A 22054-nucleotide genomic window follows, 5' to 3' on the forward strand; every position below is an offset into this window, starting at 1 on the left:
TGAACTTAAACACTCAGTGCTCTTCTCAATTTTGTTTCCCAAGGTGTATGCCACCACACCTAGCTAATACATTTTCTTCTTAATATTTATCAACATTAGAGTTTTATTTATTTTATAATTATCCAACCAGAACCACTGGCTTGTATTCCTGATGTTTAGCACAGGGCTTGGTACATAGTAGGTTCACCATACAAATTTTCTAGGTATTTGAATAGCACCTGTAAACCAGGTCCTGGCTCTTAATATCATGCAATTCTAAATGTTGGCCAATAGGTGGTGCATCTGTGTAAGTACAAAAACATGCAGCTGGCATTGCACATGGCTCAGAGACTGAAGAGGGAAACCCACAAAAGTGAGCAATCAGTGGATCTGACCTGCAGAAATCTGAATCCATTCCCTTAGCAGATGTCACTAAAACACCAGCTGTAAGTCTTGCCTGGTCTGGTCTGTGCTTTCTGGAATTCTCCAAAACCCAGGTTAGAGGAAAGCAGCAAGTGTCACACACACACACACACACACACACACACGCACGCACGCACGCACGCACGCACGCACGCACTGCCCCCACCCCTCTCTGAACACCCTGAAGGCAGAGGCCGAAGCTGCCTGGGAATTACAGAGTCAAGATGAGGACCAGAGGGCAGAAGGCGAATGAGCCCTACTGCCCAGGTGCAGGAGCGATCTGTGAGAGGCTCAGACTCAACAGATTACATGTCAGTCTCTACCAAGCCTCGGTTTGGATTCTGATTCAGTTACCTTCAGCAGATTTTACCTAAGCAGTTTTCCTCTTGAACTCAGATTCCTCACCTGTAAAAGAGAGGTCTTAGTAGATCCTGCTTCAAAGGGCATTGACAATAAAATAAGAAACAGTTGACACAGCCAACGCCTTTCACATAATCACTAAGCAAACTTGGCATAACCTGGTAGCTCTTTACAAAGCTCTTGCCTCATTCATAGCATAAAACTAATCTTAATAACCCCACAGGATAAGTGTTTTTATCACCCCGTTTCTCAGATAAGAGGGCTCAATTTATAGGTTGTTTAACTTGTCTGTAATAAAAAAAAAAAAAAGCTGCCTCATAAAATGATGTGCCTTTGTGCCTTTGCCAAGTTCAGCCAGGCAAATACACATGCTACAGTGTCCTGTATTACACATGCTGTTCTGGGTGTGGAGGATCCAGGACCAAGGAAGTTACCATGTAGGCAAGAGGCAGAGGCAACAGATATTTCCATAGGACATGCTAGATGTTGAGATAGGAAGATGCCTGGAATACTACAGAATAGAGACAGAAGCTGGAAGACTTTGGAAGATTGCTTGAAAAAGGTGACCTCTTCATTGGTCTCAAAGGTTGGGTACCTGGAAGGAAGCGGGGCCGGGCCACCCTTGCATCCTCAGCTAAAGAGCTGACATTTGCAGAGGACATTATCTGAGCAATGTCCTCTGACTTCATAGACAGCGAACAGTCTGCCTGTCCTCCAATCTGACCAAGAAAGAATGGAGCCAACAGTGAGACTGAGAGCCCCCAAACCACCATCATTGTCTAGTTCTCCTGCTTCACACCCACTGGGCTGTAATGTCTTCTAGCAGACCCCTGGAGCAGTGCTCCTCAAACATAGACTTGCACAAATGCCCCGGGTCTTTGCCAAGCTCATGAGTGAAATGCAGCCTCTGGAGGTAACTGGGGTCCTCACTCTCAGTGCCAACAGAGGAGCTGTGTCTGACATTGCACACCATAGGATAGAAGAAATGGAAGCGGAAAGGCTGTATCTGAGAGTAAGATGAAGAAGATCCTGATGTGACGACTGACCCCAGAAATCCCAGCTGCCCTTCTCCCACTCTAGTCAACACTGAGACTCAAAGCCCAGACCCAAGCTGTTCCCCAGCCCAGTCCTTCCCCAGAACTGCTGGGGCAGAGGCTGGGGTAACCCCCGAACAGGAAGTCCAAAATGCCAGCAAATGTCTACTCTCTCAGTCAAATGTCACCAAGCTTACCCTGAGCCCTTCTCTCAAGCCTGTGAATGAGGCAAATCAGGTTGCTGCACCTTCTCTGCTATGATGGCTCATAAGTTTAAGCCTCCCCAGCTCCAGCTTCCTTCCTAGGAATTTTATGCCAGAAATTCTTCCATCACTGCCCATCACTCCCCAAGCACACCCCAAATGAACACACACACACACACACACACACACACACACACACACGGACACAGACACACACGAACACAGACACAGACACACATACATAGACATACACACACACACATACACACACACACACACACACACACACACACACGGACCTCATAAACTAATGTCTGTGCTTCCTCTCAAGAGGATCTTTCATTACTTATTCAACAAATGTATATTGGAGGCCCTCCATGAGTTGGGTACCAACCTAGACATAACAATGCCAAGAGGGCCATGGCAGAAAAGGTATTACCTGTTCATTCTGTTCTCTGGTCATGAAGAAGATAAAGTGAGAAACATAATGGAAAGCCATGAGGCTGTTACACAGGGTGGACAGGTCAAGCCTCTCTAAGGACGTAATGCTGAATGGCACCATCATGAACCCTTAGGCAGAGGGGCTGATGGGCCAGGGCCAGGAGAAGAAGGAAGATGGGTGGACTGGTGTCTCAAGAGCACCAGAGAAGATGGGTGAAGGTGTTTGTGGGCAACTCTTGAGTGCAAGTCATATTTCAAGCACAGTGGAGAGCTCCATGGGATTCCAGGCAGAAGAGAAATCCAACCCACTCAAGTGTTTCATAGACCACTCCATTGTAGAATGGAAAATGAATTGCTGGCCAGTTAAAGGCCAGCTCTGTCACCCAAAGTCTAAGTTCTGTGAGTTCCCCCATGCTGGCTGAAGGCAGGAAGAGTGGCTGGCTGGCCTCCCACCCTTCCAGCTGTCACACAGAACCTTCTGTGTGGATGCTGCTGACTCACAAGGCAGTGGTGCCCAGATGGCCATTTGTGGAGCCAACCATCTGGGTTGACAAAGTATCTGAGGAATTCCTGGAAACCCAGCCAGGAACCCACTTGGGTGATCAATGGGCTCAGGAGAAAACATCCTCAGCGTTGGTCCAAGAGTGTACCTGGGCTGCTCCCAGGGTTTGGCCAATGAATCAAGTGAGCTTAGCCCTGTACGATAACTGAACACCAATGCAGTGAGTTGACAACAGCTACAGTTGGGGCAACAGTCCTCCATCCCTAGCCCCAGGCAGCCTTCCATTGAGCTGACCTTGCAAAAGAAGAAACCTTGGCCACAAGTTCCAGCTCCAAGTTCATGGTCATCCCAGGGAGAACGTAAGGCTCAGTGGTGTTTCCCAGCAGCTTCTAGAATCCCATTTAATGGGGTGGAGGCTTAATTTATTAACAAATAAGAGCTTTACCTCCCTGGCTGCACCTTCCAAATCCATTCCTTCCCTCCTTTGCCTCCTCCCTGGTTATCTTTGGGGCAGCCTCTTTCTCTCCTCAGTAGAATCTGATTGTTCTGTGTTTCCCCGCCCTCCAAAGAGATCCCCTTGTTCTCCACAGCAGAGCTGAAAGAGGATTTTCAGGGGCTCCCTACCCACACAGAGTGAGAGATGGGTACCCCATACTGCCCACTGCAGAGCAGGTACCAGAGAAAGGGCACAACAGGGAGAGAGACCCTAGGTGCTACCCAAACCCTGGGTGACAGGAAGGTCAAGGACAAAGATCCACCACCACTGTGGTGGAGACCTATATAGGGAGGGTTCGCTCTTCTCTGTTCAAGCGCGCTGGGTGAGATATAGTCCCCCTGGCTGGCCCTGTCTATAGCAGGGTCAAAATCAGAGACTCTGCCTGGCCTCCACTGGGTCTTCCCAGGGCCTCAGTCCCCCAACAGTTAATGCAAATTTAGTTCCTGACTGACAAGAACAACACACCAAAACAGTCAACTATTTTTATCTCCAGATTAATCACAAAAAGGCTAACGCTTCCACCTTCCTTGTGATTAAAAATTAGGAGACCAAACTCTATAGTGGTTCAGGATAATAACCAATCCTGTGAGGGGATGTATGAATAATGCATCTCCAGGCCTGGGCTTCTCTGAGACTTCCTCCCTTCATCACATGGCCCTTGAAATGGGCCCCCATCTGAATGGAGAGGTAATGAGTATCACACGTGCACACACACACACACACACACACACACACACACACACACCTCCCATCTGAGCTACAGCTGCCAAGAACGAGTGTTGATTTCTATTCAGTTGATAGCCCCCAAACATCCTCCCTCCTAACCCACCCCACCCCACCCACCCCTCCCACCCCCATCTGGTGTGCAGCGAGGCGAAGGCCAATCAATAATGCATGGCTACATGAATAACCAGCATGATAACCACTTATTTGGGAAGATGTAATCAGGACCCATTCTGAGGGTGGATGTTTGTGTGTGTGAATGTGTGTGCATGCCTAAGAACTCCCACAACACAGCCCCTCTCCCCTCCCAGCTCTCCTCATCCCCAACCCTGCTAATGCAATCTCCTCAAGCACAACACTGGTGAAGCAAGAGGGAAGGGAGGTGTAGAACGAACACACACACACACACCTTGATCAGAACATAGAGCAGCTCTATGTACCTAAGGCAAAAACCCAAAGGAAATCTAGTACTCAAACATGGTTACTTGTCCACATCCTGGGGGACCAGCTCCACACTCTGGGGTCTCATTGGTCAGAGAGCATGCTGGCAATAGGATTGATGAAACTTCTCCAGAAGGTTGCCAACCAGCCCCCGTCTCGTTCCAACACATGTCAGTGCTAACGGGAGCTCTCCCACTTTCTGCCTGAAGACACTGTCCTACTGCCACCCTCCCACCCCGGTACCTCCTGCCATCCATATCTCTTGCCCCATCATTGCAAGGCAGAGGATGCCAAAGGGGCCAGGAGGTCCTTCTGCTCCAGGATCAGTTACTCTAGTCCCAGCCCAACTCAGGAAAGTGTGCTCCTCTTTCCTGAGCATCCAGTGCTGAGAAAGGGGCTGCCCATGCTGAGAGCTGAACAGGACCACCCAAATTCCCACAGAATACTGCAGGCCCCAGCCCTCACTGCTGGAGGGGACAGCCCACCCCCACTGCAGGAAGCTGAATCCCTTCATCATTCTCTAGCCACACCTCCACTGATGGAAAGCCCTAATTAGCCCCCCTTTGCTCTGTGACCACGCCTACACCAAGGAGGTTACAGGAAATAATAAGAGGTTACAGTGGGCACAAGCAGTTGGTTATCTTAGTGTCCAGCCCACACCCGCCTGCCTCTTCCAGCCTGGCAGCTCAGGGCCTCCTGCAGAGGCCTGGCTTCAGAGCTATGGGCATAGAAGGGTTAGATAAGGCCAACCTTCTGCCTGGGCCAGGATCTTTTTGGCATCCAGAGCTGGTTTGGGTTAAAAAAAAAAAAAAAAGTGCTCCCATCTCCAGAGCCTTACAAAGTTAAGGTTCCTCAGGAAATGGTTCTGTAGGGCTGTTAAAGCTGAGCCAAGCTTCTGTGGAGACCAGACATGGATAGGTGAGGTAACCAACCCAAAGGCTTGCTGCTTTGGGTACTGCCTTAACCAAACAAGGGACCTTTGTGCCTGTTAAAGAAGTCCAGTGGACTAGGTCAGGAGCTGACAGAGAAAAGGAAGGCAAGCAGGTTCTTCAGCTGAAAAACACTACAAACCACAAGCATAGGTGTTTGTTTGCCCAGGGTCAGGTTGGAGGGTGGCTTGCCCTAAAAGCCCACAAAAAGACCTCTGCAGTAGGTCCTCAAGTCCTGATAACATACCCATCCTCCTGTCCTTCATTCCTGAGAACATGCAAAGTTCCTGCCTCCACTGTGTCAGGGGAGTCCCTGAGCCCCTTCCAGCCTCTAGGTCTAACTGAATAGACCTTCTCAGTCTATGTCAGAAAAGACAGAGGTTCCCCCCAGGAGTTTTCAGATGGTCTCCATGGAGCCCTGCCTCCTCAGTGGCTTGTCCATGGAGCAGTAAAGGCCTGGAAAACTGTCCAGAAGCACCAGTCTCAGAGGTAGCTGTGTGTCAGTCAACTCTTGACTTCCCAGAGTCTTTTTACTTAGCAATAATTGATTGCCATCATACCTGTCCAGCCTACAGAATGGCCTTCACAGGAATCAAAGGTGGTTCATTGGAGCCAGCAGATGTCTGGAGATGCTTCAAGGCATCCAGTTCGCTGTTGGCCCTGCAAAGGGTTAAATGGAGACACCTTCTGAGTGGGGGCCAGGGTGCAGAAGCTACACTAGAGGACAGAGCTCAGGAAAGGCTAGGGTGCAAACTCTGAAGAGCCAAAGACCTACCCTGTCACCTGTCACCCAAGGGGTGACCACTCTGATCCGAGATGCAGCTTCCAGCCCCAACTCTGCCATACATTCACCACGTGACCTTGAACAAAGTCCCTCGACAACCCTCAGTTTCCAGGTATTTTCCCTGGATAAAAATAGTGTTTTCCCTGCAAGACTGTTGTGAGAGATACAACAAAGCTTGGCAAAAAAAAAAAAAAGTTAAAAAAGTTGGTGCTGGATTAATGGCTCAGTTATTAAGTGGGCACTACCAGAGTTCAGTTCCCAAGACAACCATCAGGCAGCTCACAACCGCCTGTCACTCCAGTTCCAGGGGATCCAATGCCTCCGGCCTCTGTGAGCACTGACACTTTTGTGTATGTGTGCACACACACACACACACACACACACACACACACTTAAAAATAAAATCTTAGGCCAGGTGGTGGTGGTGCATATCTTTAATCTCAGCACTCAGGAGGCAGAGGCAGGAGGATCTCTAAGTTCAAGGCCAGCCTGGTCTATAGAGCAAGTTCCAGGACAGCCAGCCAGGGCTACACAGAGAAAACCTGTCTTAAAATGAAAATAATAATAATAATAAAAGCTTTAAAAATAAATAAAAATGAATCTTCTTTTTTTTTTCAACTTGAAAATAAAGATCCTGCAGGTCCCTGGCGTCTTAGTTGCAGAGCTCTGCTTTCAGGTCTGTGATGATGAGCTAGAAACACCTGCTTATCCTCGCATATGCATATTCCCGGCATGACAAAGATGAAGAACAGCACATCCTTTTACTATTATGGGCATTATAATTCACAGGGTGACTCTCTTTATCAAAGTGTAACAATTATTGCTCATTATTCTCTGCTATGTCAAGCAGAGACCTACCCAAGCTGACCCTCTGCTCCTCTCCCCACAGTGCCACCAGATGACCCCATCATCCTAGGGGGGCCTGTGATCAGCCTTCGTGCAGGGGACCCTCTCAACCTTACCTGCCACGCAGATAACGCCAAGCCTGCAGCTTCCATCATCTGGCTACGTAAAGGAGAGGTCATCAATGGGGCCACCTACTCCAAGGTGAGCGTGAGGGAGAGATGGGGATGGGGTTGGGCAGCTGGATAAGGGATAAAGGGAGGCGAGGGTGAAGGGCCAGCTCTGCCTTTCTCCGTGTGGAAGTGTGGAAGTGCTTCTGTTGCTATCTCACACTCTCCCTGTGGTTTTGTTTGCCTGTTTGTTTAATTCGTCACTTTAGTTCTCAGACTATTTCTGCCACTAGCTTCCCCTCTTCCACTTCCCCATCTTACCCCTGACCAGGATAACTATAGGTAAAAACCCTAAAACAAGGGATGGTCAGGAGAGGAAACAAGGCATTAGTGGTCAGGCCTAGTGTTGCTACCACACTGTGTGCCACCCCCACAACTCCTGTGTTGAAACCCTAAGCCCCAAGAGAATGGAGATGGAACTGTGGAAGATGGTTATGCCATGAGGGTGGTGCCTTCATGACTGAGATTAGTGGCCTTATAAAAGACACCCAAGAGAGAACTCGGTCCTTTCCACCACGTGTGGACCTTGAAAGTGGATGGCCCCTTACAAACAGGTGTATAGATGGCCCTTGCCATACAATCAGTCAGTATGTCCTGTCTTGGGCTTCCTAACCTCCAGGACCATAAGAAATGGACCTCTGTGGTTCTGCTGCTGTCCAGCTTGTAGGGTTTTTTGGGTTTTGGTTTTTCTGTTTTGTTAAAACAGCCTGAATAGAATAAGACTTTTTTCAGAAAACATAGTAAGTTAATTTTTAGCTTATTTTTCTCAAGTTTTGCATGGATCATATCCATACTAACAAATTGTGCATTATTCATTTGAAGTTCAAGGTTAATAGGCCATCCTGTGATTTAATTTGCTAAATCTGCCCTGCTTTCCACAGTTGCCCGATGAGATGCCAGAACAGGGACCAGGCAGGGCTAATCTAAGCTTTGTGCCCTAATGAGCCTATGTGGCTGCTTGTCTTTAACTCACACAGTCGCACCCTGAACTGGCCCCTGTGGTGCTCTTTTACTTTGTTTTCTGTGTTTTATAATGTCTTGACAACTTGTGGGCTTGAAGACCCTGGGATGTGAAGTTGGCCCAGGTGGACCAGTCCCCAGAAAGAGTTAACTTACTGTTCACTCTTCAGCCCACCCAGAGGCCATAGCCCATACTTGCCTTTTTCCTTCCTCCTGTACTCCAGAGTGGTATCTCCAGGAACAGGAATCAAAATGTCAGATCCCTCTACAGTCCACTAAAACTATTCAAACTATCCAGCTCTAAAGCTGTGCAGGGCCCCTACCCTGCCTCACACATCCCTTCCCCCACAAACCACAGCAAAGGTTCATCACACACTTCCCCTCCACTCCCAGTGGCCTGGTGTGTCATGGCTTGCCATGCCCCTCCTCTAGGGAACCCCAAAATGGTGGTGGCTTCCTCATCTGTTGACCTCACTGTCCATGAATAAAGTAAGCAATAACCTGTGCCACATGCCTCCCCAGGAGACTTTTCATGCCTTCAGGACGAAGAAGACCTTTGGAGGGTCACCAGCCCAAGCTCTTTCATCTAGAGACAAAAGGCTTTGAAGGGAAGTGTCTCCCCTGCTCAGTTTTCTTCTAGTAGCACCAGGACTAGAGCCAAGGTCTCCTGTCACCTAGGCTTTCTTAGCCTCTCCAAGAACAAGCTCAGATCTCTATGGATCCCAAGAACACCATCAGAATCCCAGGCAAAGCAGTCTCCAGGATCTGAGCTTGGCATATAATCTTTCAAGGCCCTGACTCAGGTCCCTAAGTTTCAGAGGGTGCCAAGGCACATACTTGTTCTTTAGTTGTGATCCAGCTGGCTCCTCCCCATGGGTCCTGAAAAGAGAAGAAACATCTTTTCCATCAGCAAAGGATGTGAAGAAAGGCCGTTCCTATTCTAGGGACAGCTCCTTCCTATCCCAAACTGACTACTGCCAAAGGCGGTTGATCAAAGCTTGGCTTACCACCCAGTTCCTGAGGCCAGATCCCCAAACAAATGGCTTCTCTTGGACCTGAAACCATCCTAGGAACAATACTTTCTCTTGGGAGATAAGTCCTCCGATCACATCCTGGGTGGAGCCACACTGAGGATGTCAGGAAAGGCAAAACATGGTTCAGAGGCCAAGGTCATCCAGAGGAGGCTGGGAAGGAAGAGAAGGGTGTTCCTCCCCTGGAGGTGTCTGCCTGTTCATGGTCTCTCTGAAGCTGGGCCAGCCTGACCTGCCCAGGGTACATGAACAGAAGAGGACATGCCTCATCTAGAGAAGGCAGGGGTCAGGGTCACCCTATGAGACCTATTGCAGGCTAGCCTACTCAGAAGGCCACCCTTACTCATACAATGGATGCCTCAGCAAGCCTGGCACACTGCCTTTCTGGAAAGCAGACTGTGTGCCTGTCCTTGCCCAGTCCCACCCCTATTCTGACTGTCACAAAGGGAATGGCAGCCAGGCCAGATGCCAGGCCCTGCCAATCTCCATCTCTGTAACCCCAGGCAACTTATTTCCTGGGCTCAGTTTCCTCCTCTGAACATGAAAGAGATGGAAGAAACACTCAGGAAACGCTCTAGCTGCCTATAACAAACTGTAAACCCATGGACTGGAGCTCAATGTCAAGGATAAATATTCCAACAGGGGCCATATGGCCCAAGCTGAGGGACTGTCAGAAACTGACCCCCACCCCATGTCCTCCCAGAAACTCAGCCCAGGCCATTCCTCATCTAGAACTACAAAGACAGTTGTCATATGCCACATAGTACTTCTGACTCACAAAGGCAGAAACATCAGAGGAAGGCTGAGAACACACAAGTACACACACAACCACTCAAGCAAGGTCCACAGAGAAGTCCCCAGGAAGCAGCCCTGAGAGATTTGGATCTAAGGCCTTCAGTATTTGTCACATGGTGATAGTTAAGCCCACTGATGCTGGGTGGCCTAAATTTGATTCTAGTCTCCACCACCCTCTAGCTATGTGATCTAAACTTTGCATGTCTGTTTCATCTATACCCTGAGAGCATCATAAGCACCTGGGTCTAGGGGTGGCTGGCAACACAACCAAAAAACCTACCTGGAAGGCTGAACCTGCAGTAAGCACAGCTGCTGGAACTATCACCAGTCCTCTGGGTCCTCACACCTGGCTACCTGCATGTTCTAGATGCTGATGCTGTAGCAGTGTCCAAACAGCAGGCCAGAGTCCTGTAGGCCAGGCTTCTGTCATGTCATAATATTGGTTTAATCTCTCTGCCTCAGTTTTCCCAGCTGAAAAATGAGGATGATAATAACCACGGCCATTTATTAGGGTTACTGCATGACACAAAAGAAATCATACACCAAGGTTCATTGTAGGGCGGGTGAGACAGCTCGGCCCGGTAAAAGCATTTGCTGCAGAGTCTGACTACCGAAGCTCCATCTCCAGGACCCACACGGTAGAAGGAGAGAACTAATATCCATAAGTCGTCCTCTGACCTCCATGTACACAGTACACACACACACAATACATAAACAAACAAATGAATGTAAAGTTGCTTATTTTTTGTGTGTGTTTTGTTTTGTTTTGAGACAGGGTCTCCCTACATATTCCTGACAAGCCTGACCCCTACCTTGTAGACCAGGCTGGTCTTGAATTTAGAGAAGTCCACCTGCCTCTGCCTTCCTAGTGCTAGGATTCAAGGTGTGCATTACCATGCCCAGCAAATGTAATTCTTTCAAAGTTCCTTGAAAGGAGGATGGGATAGAGTAAACTCTGTGTTAGTTACATTTTCATTATTGTGATAGAAATACCTGACAAAAGCAACTTAAGGGAGGAAGATTTATTCTGGGTGTGTTTGAAGGTAGAGTTAGTTCACTGTGATGGGGAGGCATGGCAGCTGGTGCGTAAGGCTGCTGGTGTTGTGTCTAGCGTAAGGCTGCCTACCTAGCACAGACTGCAGCGCTTCTCCCTATGGCCTGGTGCTAGTGTGAGCCCCTTGGCTGTGTTGCACCTCTGAGGCTTGGCTGTGTTGTAACTTCAACCCTGCCTCCAGGTCTGCTGAAAGAAGAGAGGGGACTGTCTCTCTCCCCGTCACTTCATGGACACCCTGTCTGGGCCCAGCACAAGAATGGATGTAACAGGGCATGCACCTGAAATGCCAGCAAATCTACAAACCCAGGGAGGGAGGAACAGGAAACAAAAATGGAAGATGAGTATGGGCTTAACCCCAAAGGAAACCTTTCCGGACAGTTCTCTTCCCACTTCTGCTACATCCCCAGGGAGGGTGATAAGGCTTTGACCTGCTTGCTAGGGGCCACATAGACAATGCTTTTGTCTTAGGAGATACAGCTGGCTGTCCCCACTTCGTTTTCTCCACTTTTGGGCTACCTGCCTCCTCAAGGGGCTATCAACCTGCCATCCCCTGGTCTCCACTGGGCCTGTCTAAAGTGAGCAAGCTCCAGAGGGCTTGCTCAGGAAAGGGATGATGGCTTACATCCTCCAGGCTCTTGCGCTCTGTGGTACACATTGTCTCCCTAAATCATTCCATCACACTGCATCCAAGCCATCAAACTTGGGAGCCCAGAATCTCTACCCTATTCTATGTTATGTGATAGCCACCTCTGTTCTAGCCCTAGGGTTGAAGGCTGGATGCAGTGTCTTAGGCAAATTATCCATGTAACTCCTATGCAGTTCTGATAATAGGCCTATATGGGCCCTCAAGGATCTATAAAGGAGGAAACAGAGAAATGATTTAAAAAAAAAAAAAAAAAAAAGACACAGCAGGTGGGGGAGGTGAGTGGGGCGGGTAGAAGAGAAAAGGCCTTGTTGCCAGGCAATCAGGCCTGCTCAAGGCCTCGCCAGGCTGTTTGCATATCAATGAGCAGCCCATATTTAGCATCAGAGTTGGGGCACCCACACATACTGCATTGCCTTCAGGCTGCCCATCTCTGAGGGCTTAGCCTGGCTTTCTACTGCTCACCAGAAGCCTTGTGAAGGTTGTAAAGATTTGCCTCCCACATAGGGAAACTTCCCCCAAGTGGCCGCAGCCCCCACATTCCAGCCTCTCACACCAGTGCCGAGAAACCAGTGAAATAGATGCCAATTCAGTGACCTCAGGGTTGGGTCAGTGAGGTTGCCTGCACCGACAGGAAGCCTCTCCAGAGCTGGTTGTGCTCACGCGGGCACTGAGAGCCTCCCATACTCACTGGAGCCTGTGAGAACATTTCCTCAGATGCAACTAGTGGGCAGAAGGCTGTGAACACCCACAAACTGAGGTGGCTACATGCATGCAGGGAAAATGTGGAAATCCACTCCTGGAGAACTATGTCCTGGCACATTCATTCCTGGCCACATGAGGCTGTCAATGTCAATCCACAGCTTTCATCTTAAAGAGAATAAGAGATCATTTATTTTGGAGCCATTTTGAGCAACCATGGACGAGGAACAGTGATTTAGACTACACCAGATCTTATGTTCTGACATGAAATCAGTTTCGTGAAGTTTTTATAGTTTTACAGAATAAAGAAAGTCGTAAGTGAAGGCAAGTTTAAAATTACATTGGTAGTCACATCAGAAAAGTAGGTACAGCAAGATGGGGAAGTTTTCTATAGGCCCAAGATCTTGTCTGAGCTTTTGGGTTGGTGGAAACTAGGGGTATGCTAAGTTAACAGATTTCTAAAAAGTTTATGTATTAATCACAGGATATTAGTTCTGACACAGAGGTGGGCAAGCCACAGAACAGAGTGGCTGTTCTGGGGGGCTACAATTTCTCCACCATACTGAAAACCAACCAGTCTCTGCAGGCACAGTTGATTTTCAGGAATTTTGTTCACAATGGCAATATGTTGTATATATGCCCAGTCCTGACCCCTACCAACATGGGCTGGACCATTGTAGATACTCAGGGGTTGCCATCAAAGTCACATCGATAAGCCTGGGGTCTAGAGTCTGACACACATTAGTGCCCACCAAGTTCCAAGGAGGTAGCAAGTGAGATGAGAAACTAGTGACATCATGATAATCTACTCCCTAGCCCAACCCCAGAGCTGATTTGCATGCTAGTGAACGCCTCAGCACCTGAGGTGTGACCCCAGAGCCAAACTCTGTGAGGAGAAGAGAAGGAAGAGAGGTGGGGGGCTTAGGGATGAGAGAGTCAGGGAAGCAGGTCTCTAATAAGAATCAGCAAATGGTGGACAGTCCCACTTAGATGACACCTTCAAGGCCACCAAGTCTCGTTTGCATATGAGAAAAGTGGTAGAGGAGACTTACAAAGGAAAAACAAAGCAAAGGATAAAAGAGGAAAGAATTTCAAAAGGGAATGAAGGAGGGGAGCAGTGGGCAAGGGGGACCAGAACGCATCTACTCCCCTTTTAATTTTTCTTTTCAGACAGTGTTTCTCTATGTTGCTTTGAAGGCTGTCCTGGAACCAGCTCTGTAGACCAGGCTGGCCTTGAACTCACAGAGATCTGCCTGCCTCTCCCTTCCGAGTGCTTGGATTAAAGGCATGCACCACCAACACCACCAAAACTGAAGAAAGTTGGGAAGGAAATCACGCTTAATCAAGGGTCAGTCCTGAAAAGATGGAGGGAACTGTCATCCTTAGCACATCACTTCAGAAAGCACAGGCACATGAAAGGGCTGTTATAGAGACATGATGGGACAATCAGCAAAAACCCTATGCGCTGAGCAGGGTCCTGTCCTTGGGTCCTGCATCTTTAGACATTCATCTGTTTCTTACAGTGTAAACCTCATAGCAGTTCACTCTCCTTGCCAGAGCTGACGCCCAGGACCAAATGGGAACAGTGTTACCCATACCCTTTCTGGTGACATCCAAAGATCACCAGACGTTCTGAGCTCTATCAGGCTAAAGAAACATCTTGATCATTTACATTTTTCTGTGGGATTTAAGGTGCAGTGCAAAGGGAAACAGAGCATAAGCCAAGCTCCCCTCCCCAAGGAGCCACCAAGGTACATGCATAGCCCCCTTGTACCCACCCCTGTGGGCTTGGAGCTTCTGGCTTTCCTCTGCACAGTCGTTGCACAGCTGTGTTAGCAGATCTGCCTGAGGAGCCAACAGACACAGCCCTTCTCCATGGGGCTGCTGCCCAGGCTCTGAGGTCTTTTGAGAACTGGGGGCAAGAGCCAGGAACATGCCCAGCTGGCCTTCTACAGGGATGGTTCACTAGTGGGACACTCGCCTTCTCATTTTCCTTTTTGTTTAATGAACACATCTTCCTTTTTTTCTCTCTAATTAGATGGAACAAACAACTTGAACCAGAATTTTTATTTCCCAGAAAAGCACCGCCTGGACACAGTAAATATGTCATTAATCATCATTCCGAGGCGGAGGAACACGCTGGGCTAGGGAGGAGGAAAAGCAGTCAGAGGGCCTAATTAGAGCTAGGCCTCCCTGCTCCCTCCCACCCCCACCCTCAGAGCACCACTCCCACCACCAAGTCCAGAGCCCATCCATTGGAGGGGCTCTTGGCTGAGTCAAACTTATGTAAATGTCCCTTGTTAGCACCTCAGAAAGGGAGAGGAAAGGATATAAAAGAACAATACTCACCCTATCCCCTCCTCTTCCCTCCCTCCCTCCCCCCATTCTACCCAGAGGTCTTATTTTCATCCAGGAAATTGTTCTTATTATCGCTTGGCTATTTATAGAGGTGTGGAGGTCTGCTGAGCAGCCCCAAGCCAGTGTGGTAATAGGGTGCCTGCTGCAGCTCCCTCCACATGTTGGCTTTAGTTTGGGGCTAAAATATTCCCCATCTAACCCCATCCTGGGACCTCCAATTGTGTCGCTGGCCCAGAAGCTGGCCTGCAAGACATGGGCTTCTAAGACTGGCCCTTGGATCGCTGGAACAGGCCACACTAGCCCCTCTGCACATGGTTAGGACCAATACTCCTACTGCCAGGATAGAAAGTACTAGAAAGTTTCAAGACACAGAGCCTAAATCTGGCCAGTTTTATAATTACAAAGTGTGAGGCTGCTCTTCTACTCTGTCTTCTGTTATAGACTGCCTTGGCCTACAGTAAGAACCACTTATCCAGGGGTTCACACAAGGTTCTACTCATCCCAGAGGCCACAAGCTAGGCCCCAAGTTAAGAAAGGCCATACTGAGCTAAGGACCTAGAAGACAAGTTCTGGCAGCCTGTAAGCTGCTGTCAACTAGCTCAGTCACTGGCCTTCGTGGGACTGTTACCAGCTGTAAAGCCTAGGCCAGGCATATCAGAAAGTCTATCCTTCAGGGGACCTACTCTTAAATTTGAGACCCAGTTCTGCCCAGCAGTTCAGTTTGAACTCAGCATTTACTTGCAAAATACAGATAATGTTTCTTCCTTGCAACAAATCTGACAATGAGATACAAAGCTATTGTTATTCTATGAGAGCTGTTCAGTAAGTAGGGTTATCTACTCCCTGGCTGCAGTCCAGGAAAAACAAGACTGCATCGGTCACCTTTCCCTGTAGGATGTAAAGCCCCTTCCCTGAGGGGTTGTCTTTGAGTCTGAACAGACTCCAATGCCACCTGCAGTGGCCCTCTGCCTACATTCCCTCTCCTGTGTGCCTATCTTAATGGGCTCCAAACTGGTGGGGAAGTGTCTGAAAAGAGGAACAGAAGAGTGAAGGGGATGGCAGCCATAGTGGAGGAACCAGTTACAAGATAGCACTAGGATCCAAGAAGAAAAGCAAAGACCCATGGCTTATGCTCATTCATGTCTTGGTGCAGCCATAGCACAGCTTGGTGCTTAGCGCATTGTTGGGGCTGTAGAGGCTAACAGGTCTATAGGCAAGCTGCAACCGGCTGTGCCGCTTCGATGGGGCAGAGGCCTTCCTGGTCTCTTCTAGCTCCTGGCAGCTCCCAGCATTCCTTGGTTTGTAGCAGGAGCATCCTAACCTCTGTCTTCATCACAACAGAGGCTGCCTAAGTTGTCTCCTTTCCAGGAAAGGACACTTTTGGAAGCCAGGATGGTCTCACCTCAAATTCTTTAACTAACTAGTCAGCAAATGACTCTCCATTCTAAGACAAATGTGGGGGGTCAAGGGACGGTGAACCCACTGAAGGGCCCTAGTACTACTTCTACCAAGTTTCGCTGCCTTCATGAGCTTTGTCTGTGTCCTCCCTTGTCAAAAGGGAAGCAAGGCATTGGCCATGCTGTGGTGTGATGGAGCTTTAATGAGATCAGGAAGTGCAATGATTTGGTAAGGTTCAAAGGTTTACATGGGAAAAATAATCAAAGGTGGGTACACATAGAATGCTAATGTCCCTACCTGGCTGTGTCACCCTTCCACAGACTCCTTCTTTCTGTCAACTGCAACCCCTCCCTTTGCTTGCTGTGGATCCTGAGAGTCATCAACACCAGGAGTAGAACACGGATGCTTGTTCATTTTTAAGAAGGACCTGCCCAAGTCCTGGCTTCCGTTAAACTAAGCTTGGTTTCTGCTGAGCTTCTGGCTTGCAAGTCCAGGCTGTTTTTCACACACCATAGCAATCTCTCTAGTTCCTATTTTCCTTCCACCATCCAGCATTCAGCCAGGCCAAGGCTGTAAGGGAATTAGCTCCCCCAGTTCTGCATGGAGACTGGAGTCCTGGTCTTCTGAACCAACTCTTCCAATACATGCCACCCACAGCTCTCTATTCTCTTCTCTGCCCTGTGGTCTGTCTTTCCCTCCCGGGCCATCTCAGTTCAGTAACACAAGGCCTTCTATTTCTTCACCATCTTTCTCTCCAGACTCTGCTTCGAGATGGCAAACGCGAGAGCATTGTCAGCACCCTCTTCATCTCCCCGGGAGATGTGGAAAATGGGCAGAGTATTGTATGCCGAGCCACCAACAAAGCCATCCCTGGAGGAAAGGAGACATCAGTCACCATAGACATCCAGCGTGAGTACCAACTGACTCTGTATGGCTTGGCCAGACCCATGTGGGGTGGTGTATATGTGTTTATTCAGGTACACATACCTGTGTGTGCATACAGAGCCCAGAAGATGGTGTTGGGTGTCCTCCTCTACCAATTCTTCCTATTCCTTTAAGGCAACGTCTTTCCTTGAACCTAGTTTTTATGTTTTCTCTGCCAAGCTGGAAGCCTGATGAAGCTTAAGAGCTCCAACAGTCCTCATTTCTCTGTCTCCCTTGAAGCTGGAGTTAAAAGGGTATGCGAGATGCCCACCTGTTATGAGGGTGCTGGATTCAAAATCCCATCCTCATAATTGCACAGCAAATGCTTTCTAAGTACTGAGCCATCTCTCCAGTCCCCTAAAGCTGATGGACTTACCAATGCTAACAGCCCTGGCTCATCCAGGGCTTCTGGATTCTGCGTGCTACTCTCTCCAGAGTTATAGGGCCCCACAGGAACTGTGTCTTAGGGGTCTCAGAGCCTGTTTTGACAGCCAGGGGACAGAAGTTTCATCTCAATGCCACAGAATCCTAAGTGACAGCCTTTAAAGTGCAGAGGAAGTAGGTATTTGTTAAGTACTGGGTCGGGTCTGACACCCTGGCAAAACAACAGCCTCTACCTCAAGGTGGTTCCTTCCATCCTCACTCAGTGATAGTGGAGCAGCAGAGTTCTTACCAAGCCCAGTACTAGGGAGATAAAAGAAGCTGGAAACACCTAGGGCAATGGGCCTCCATGCCCTAACCCTGATCACCAGCAGGTGAATAGCTGTGGCTAGAGCAAACTCCTACTCTGGGAAGGAGGTAAGAAGCTTGCTCAGCATGGGAGCCAACATTCAGACCAGATCCCTCTAGAGCTGGGTGGCTCTAGACGTCATCTCACTCTGATAATTCCAGTTTCTGATCTGATTTGCCGATGCCATCTGAGGTCTCTTCCTAGTCTAGGAGTAGTCAGAGCTGAGAGCTCTCTCTCACAAACACAAGCTGAATCCATGGGGAGTGAGGGAAGGGACAGTAAGTGTCTAAGTACCATGCTTCCTGGCTGCCATTTGTGACACACCTGTCCTGCAGCCCCATAGCCCCATAGCCCATATACCAGCCAGAGTCCCATGTAACCAGTTAGTTCTCCAGAACAGGAGCCAGGATCCTGACAGAGAAAGATGGAGGAGAAACATTTCTGCTCCAGACCACTGTCTATTGCCCCAAGAGAACCCAGTGACAAGAATGTCATCATGATAGCATCCCATGCACATTCAAACACCTTTCCTCCAGATGTGCTCAGACAGAGAGCTAGTTGACCAGGGTGCCTGGGTTACAAGGCTACATCTGAATGGATGCAGGAATGAGGCCAGCATGAGGCTTAGACCCAGGTGTCAGGGTTTCCCTGCTGGGATCCTTCCAAGGTAGTACAGAACAGTGGATGGGATCCAACATTCTCCCTAGTTTGAATTCTGCCTTGGCCAGTTATTGATTGGCCTTACTAATGAATTGGTTTTGGCCTTGGTTTTCTCATCAATACATGAAAGGAATCATACCTACCTACCTCTTACGGTCGCAGTCAGGACTAAATGACATCATTTGTGTCAACTCCCAGCACCACACACAGCATATTTTGATTAAAGCGCATGCTGTGGTTGAAATCCACACTGACGGTTGTGTCACAGCCCTTCCCCAAATGTCATCACAGCTCCATCCCTTTGACCCAGCGCTCATCTTCCCTAGCTGGGAGGTGTTTATGAATACCTAGCATGAAAGAGCCCAGCCCTTCTCCATGCTTCCTTCCTCCTCCTCCTCCCCTGCCTCCCCTTCCTTTCCCTCAGATTCACTTGCTCATTCAGTGAGCATCCAACTGTTTGCAGTGGACACCACAGGCTGGATCATAGCTGCCTTTGCAAACCTGCTCATTTTCTCAGTCAACCACGAAGTCTCCAAACTCAGCAAAAGCACATTTGTTGTTTGTTTCCCTTGGTCTTTATATGTTACCCAACGGAAGACAAAGCCCCCAGATTGAGTAATGGGAGAGAACGCACAACACCCCCAAAGCCTCACCACATCTGGACTCTGTGTCCAGCTGCCAAGTTTCAAATGGATGTACTATAAAATCACTGAGTCATGAAGTTTCTCTCTGCCTCCCCCCAACACTTCCTCTGAAAATGCACATGTGCACGTACACACGCACACACACACACACACACACACGCATGCACACGCACGCACACACACACACACACACACACACAGGTTGCTGATGGAAACACTAACAGACTCTCAGCTGTAACATCTGTTCAATGTGATCTCAGTTCCACCCTCCTGCAAGTTATGCATCCGACATCTCAAGTGGGATTAAAATCATGTTTAATAGTTGGGTATGACATAAACTATTTATACCTCTGAAATTTGGCAGACTCCTAGAAATTCACATCATGCACATCCCGAGGAGAGGGATGGAAACAGGGACGTGGGATCCCTGGCTCTGGGGATATAGATGCAAGGGAAACTGACTGGAGTGGAGCCCCCTGGGTCTGTTCTTCTGAAGCCCTAGGGACCAAGGGTGCTGCAAAGAATGAGGGAAGAAGCAGCAGAGGCTTCTACGGGGTGAACTGATAACAGGGGTGTAAGTGAGCATCCAGCAAGTGAGGACCCGAGAAGGGTCCCCCAACAGGTACATGCTCCATCTTCTTGCTTCCCAAGGGATCGTCACTTTGTAAAGAACACAGGGTGAAGGATGAGCCTTTAGAATGCTGCCCCTGAGCTCCATCAAGGGTTTCTGATACCATCATTGCAAACAAGAGTTGGATTGAGATCATCTATCACCCATGAGGACTGGATTTCACAATGTGAGGCTAGCAATGTATAGGGGTCCAGATGGCAGTGAGCACAGTCAGCAAACTCCTGTGGGCAAACGTCTATACCAGGAGGGTTGGTCAGCTTGGCCAGCCTGCCCTGCACATGTCTGTGAGATTCCCAAGTCTCCTTGCCTGGGAAGCTGATGGGAAACCCACTGGGAAGATGCTGGAGGACTTGAAAGGGGAGATGCTCCAAGTCTAAGAAGTGAGAGGAGAATCTTCATGGTGGTCCCTTGCCACAGTGAGCCCTTGAACCTTGCCTTAAAAATGAAAACTGAGGCGGATGGAATGCCTACCTGTATTACTTAGCTTCTCACCATTACAGCAAACACATGAGATAGTAAAGGGGGGAAAGGTGGTTTCATTTCACCATTTGGGATGACCATTTGGGATAACCAGAGCCCCATTGCTTTGTACAGGGTAAGATTGCACATCGTGGAGGGGGGTATGCTCCAGCTGAAGCACTTACTTGAGGGCCAGGGAACAAGGAAAAAAGAAGAGACTGGGATCCCATAAGACCTCTCCTAGACTTCCCACTGCCCCCACCCCTCTCAAAGTTCCCAGTTCCCCATGGGGGTGAGAGGAGGTTTAAGTTCCTTCCACACTACAGCGCCATGATCTTTTCTGTAACCCAAATGAAAAGGTACACAGACCAGCTGCTCCTGTACCATATGAGGCACCTGTTTATGGTCCCCCTTCGAGAACTAGAAGGCAATGCAGGGAGAATAGACCTTCGAGCACAAGTGGCCACCTACTGCTCAGAAATGGGGTTCTTTACTGGCATCTGCCCATACTAACACAGCTCAGCCCTTGTGCCCTCACCCAGCACCCAACATGAGCAGCGACTCACAGAAGGGACCCAGCAGACAGAGATCCCAATCTCCAAACTCAGTCTACGACTCAGGCATGACTCCCAGGGCCCTCCTATAGTCTTGAACCAGGAGTCCAGAGCACCAGGATAGAGTGTCACTCCCTGGGAGGTCCCTCACAAATATCCTCCTTGGCCTCTGAGAAACTGGATTCTTAACACTGAATCCATAGACAGTCCTGTGAACTCTGGTTCCCAGCCAACCCATCGCCAGGCCCAGGCCAGGAGATGGAAGCACACAGCGCTATCGAGGCCATGGGGACTTAGCTGCCCTCTAACTCAGCATGCACTCTAGTCATGCTTCCAGGGCCCCCTAAGGAAACCCCCTACTGCTGGGTGTGAAGGAGCCTGGAAGTGCTGTGCCAAGGCTTGGGCTGAGCTAACCTCTCTGCATCTGCTGCACACCTTCAAGTTCTACTAGTCACATTCTTCCCTTCCCCCCAAGTCTGTCTCTCTGTCTGTCTGTCTGTCTGTCCGTGTGTGTGTGTGTGTGTGTGTGTGTGTGTGTGTGTGTGTGCATGCGTGCGTGCATGTCTCTCTTTCTCTGGGTGTATCTCTTTCTGTATGTGTGCATCTGTCTGTCTCTGTCTCTCTCTCCTTCTCTGTGTTTCTCTGTGTCTCCGTCTCTCTATCCCTGTCTCCCTCTCCCCCCCTCCCACCATTTTCCCTGTGGTCTTGGTTGTTTTCTGTGCCCTTTCTCCAGTGCCCTATCGTTTTCTATGTGCTAGCCTCTTCCTGGCTTCCCTGCTGTCCGTTTAGCGTCTTTGTCAGGTTATGTGTCTGTACACAGCTCCATCTCACTCTTTATCCCTCTCCCACCCCCACCTCTAGGTTTCTCCTCTTCCTGCCCTTCTACAGTCCTCCGTGGGCATGTTTGTGTGCCTTTTGTGTCTCTGCCTGTCCCTCTCCCCCTTCCTCTTGTCTGCCTGGCCATGCCTCTCTGAGTTTTCTGTCTCTCCCTGGGGTCTTCACTTCTGCCCTCTGTGTTGTATGCTTTGCCACACCCACCCAGGCCCTTCCGAGTGCTCTCCCTGTGGGCTCCTCATTTCCAGTTTCTGTCTTTCCCACCTCAGATCATTTAGCACTTCAGAGTGTGCGTTTTATCATGTCAGAGGAGAAGATGAGCGGCCCCAGCTCAGGATGCTGGGGCCTG

The 22054-nt window shown here is 49.2% G+C and overlaps 1 protein-coding gene across 4 annotated transcripts in view; it reads left to right on the plus strand.

The window, feature by feature from the left end:
* Kirrel3 (kirre like nephrin family adhesion molecule 3) overlaps positions 1 to 22054 on the plus strand; it is a 553509-nt gene that overhangs the window by 504104 nt on the left and 27351 nt on the right. For all 4 annotated transcript variants that reach the window (XM_051197044.1, XM_051197046.1, XM_051197045.1 and 1 more), the window contains exons 5-6: positions 7205 to 7362; positions 17028 to 17178. In XM_051197044.1, coding sequence (XP_051053001.1) covers positions 7205 to 7362; positions 17028 to 17178 — 309 coding nt within the window. The remainder of the gene's footprint in view (positions 1 to 7204; positions 7363 to 17027; positions 17179 to 22054) is intronic.

Source organism: Phodopus roborovskii, unplaced genomic scaffold (assembly GCF_943737965.1).
Source record: "Phodopus roborovskii unplaced genomic scaffold, PHOROB, whole genome shotgun sequence".
NCBI classification, from domain to species: domain Eukaryota; kingdom Metazoa; phylum Chordata; class Mammalia; order Rodentia; family Cricetidae; genus Phodopus; species Phodopus roborovskii.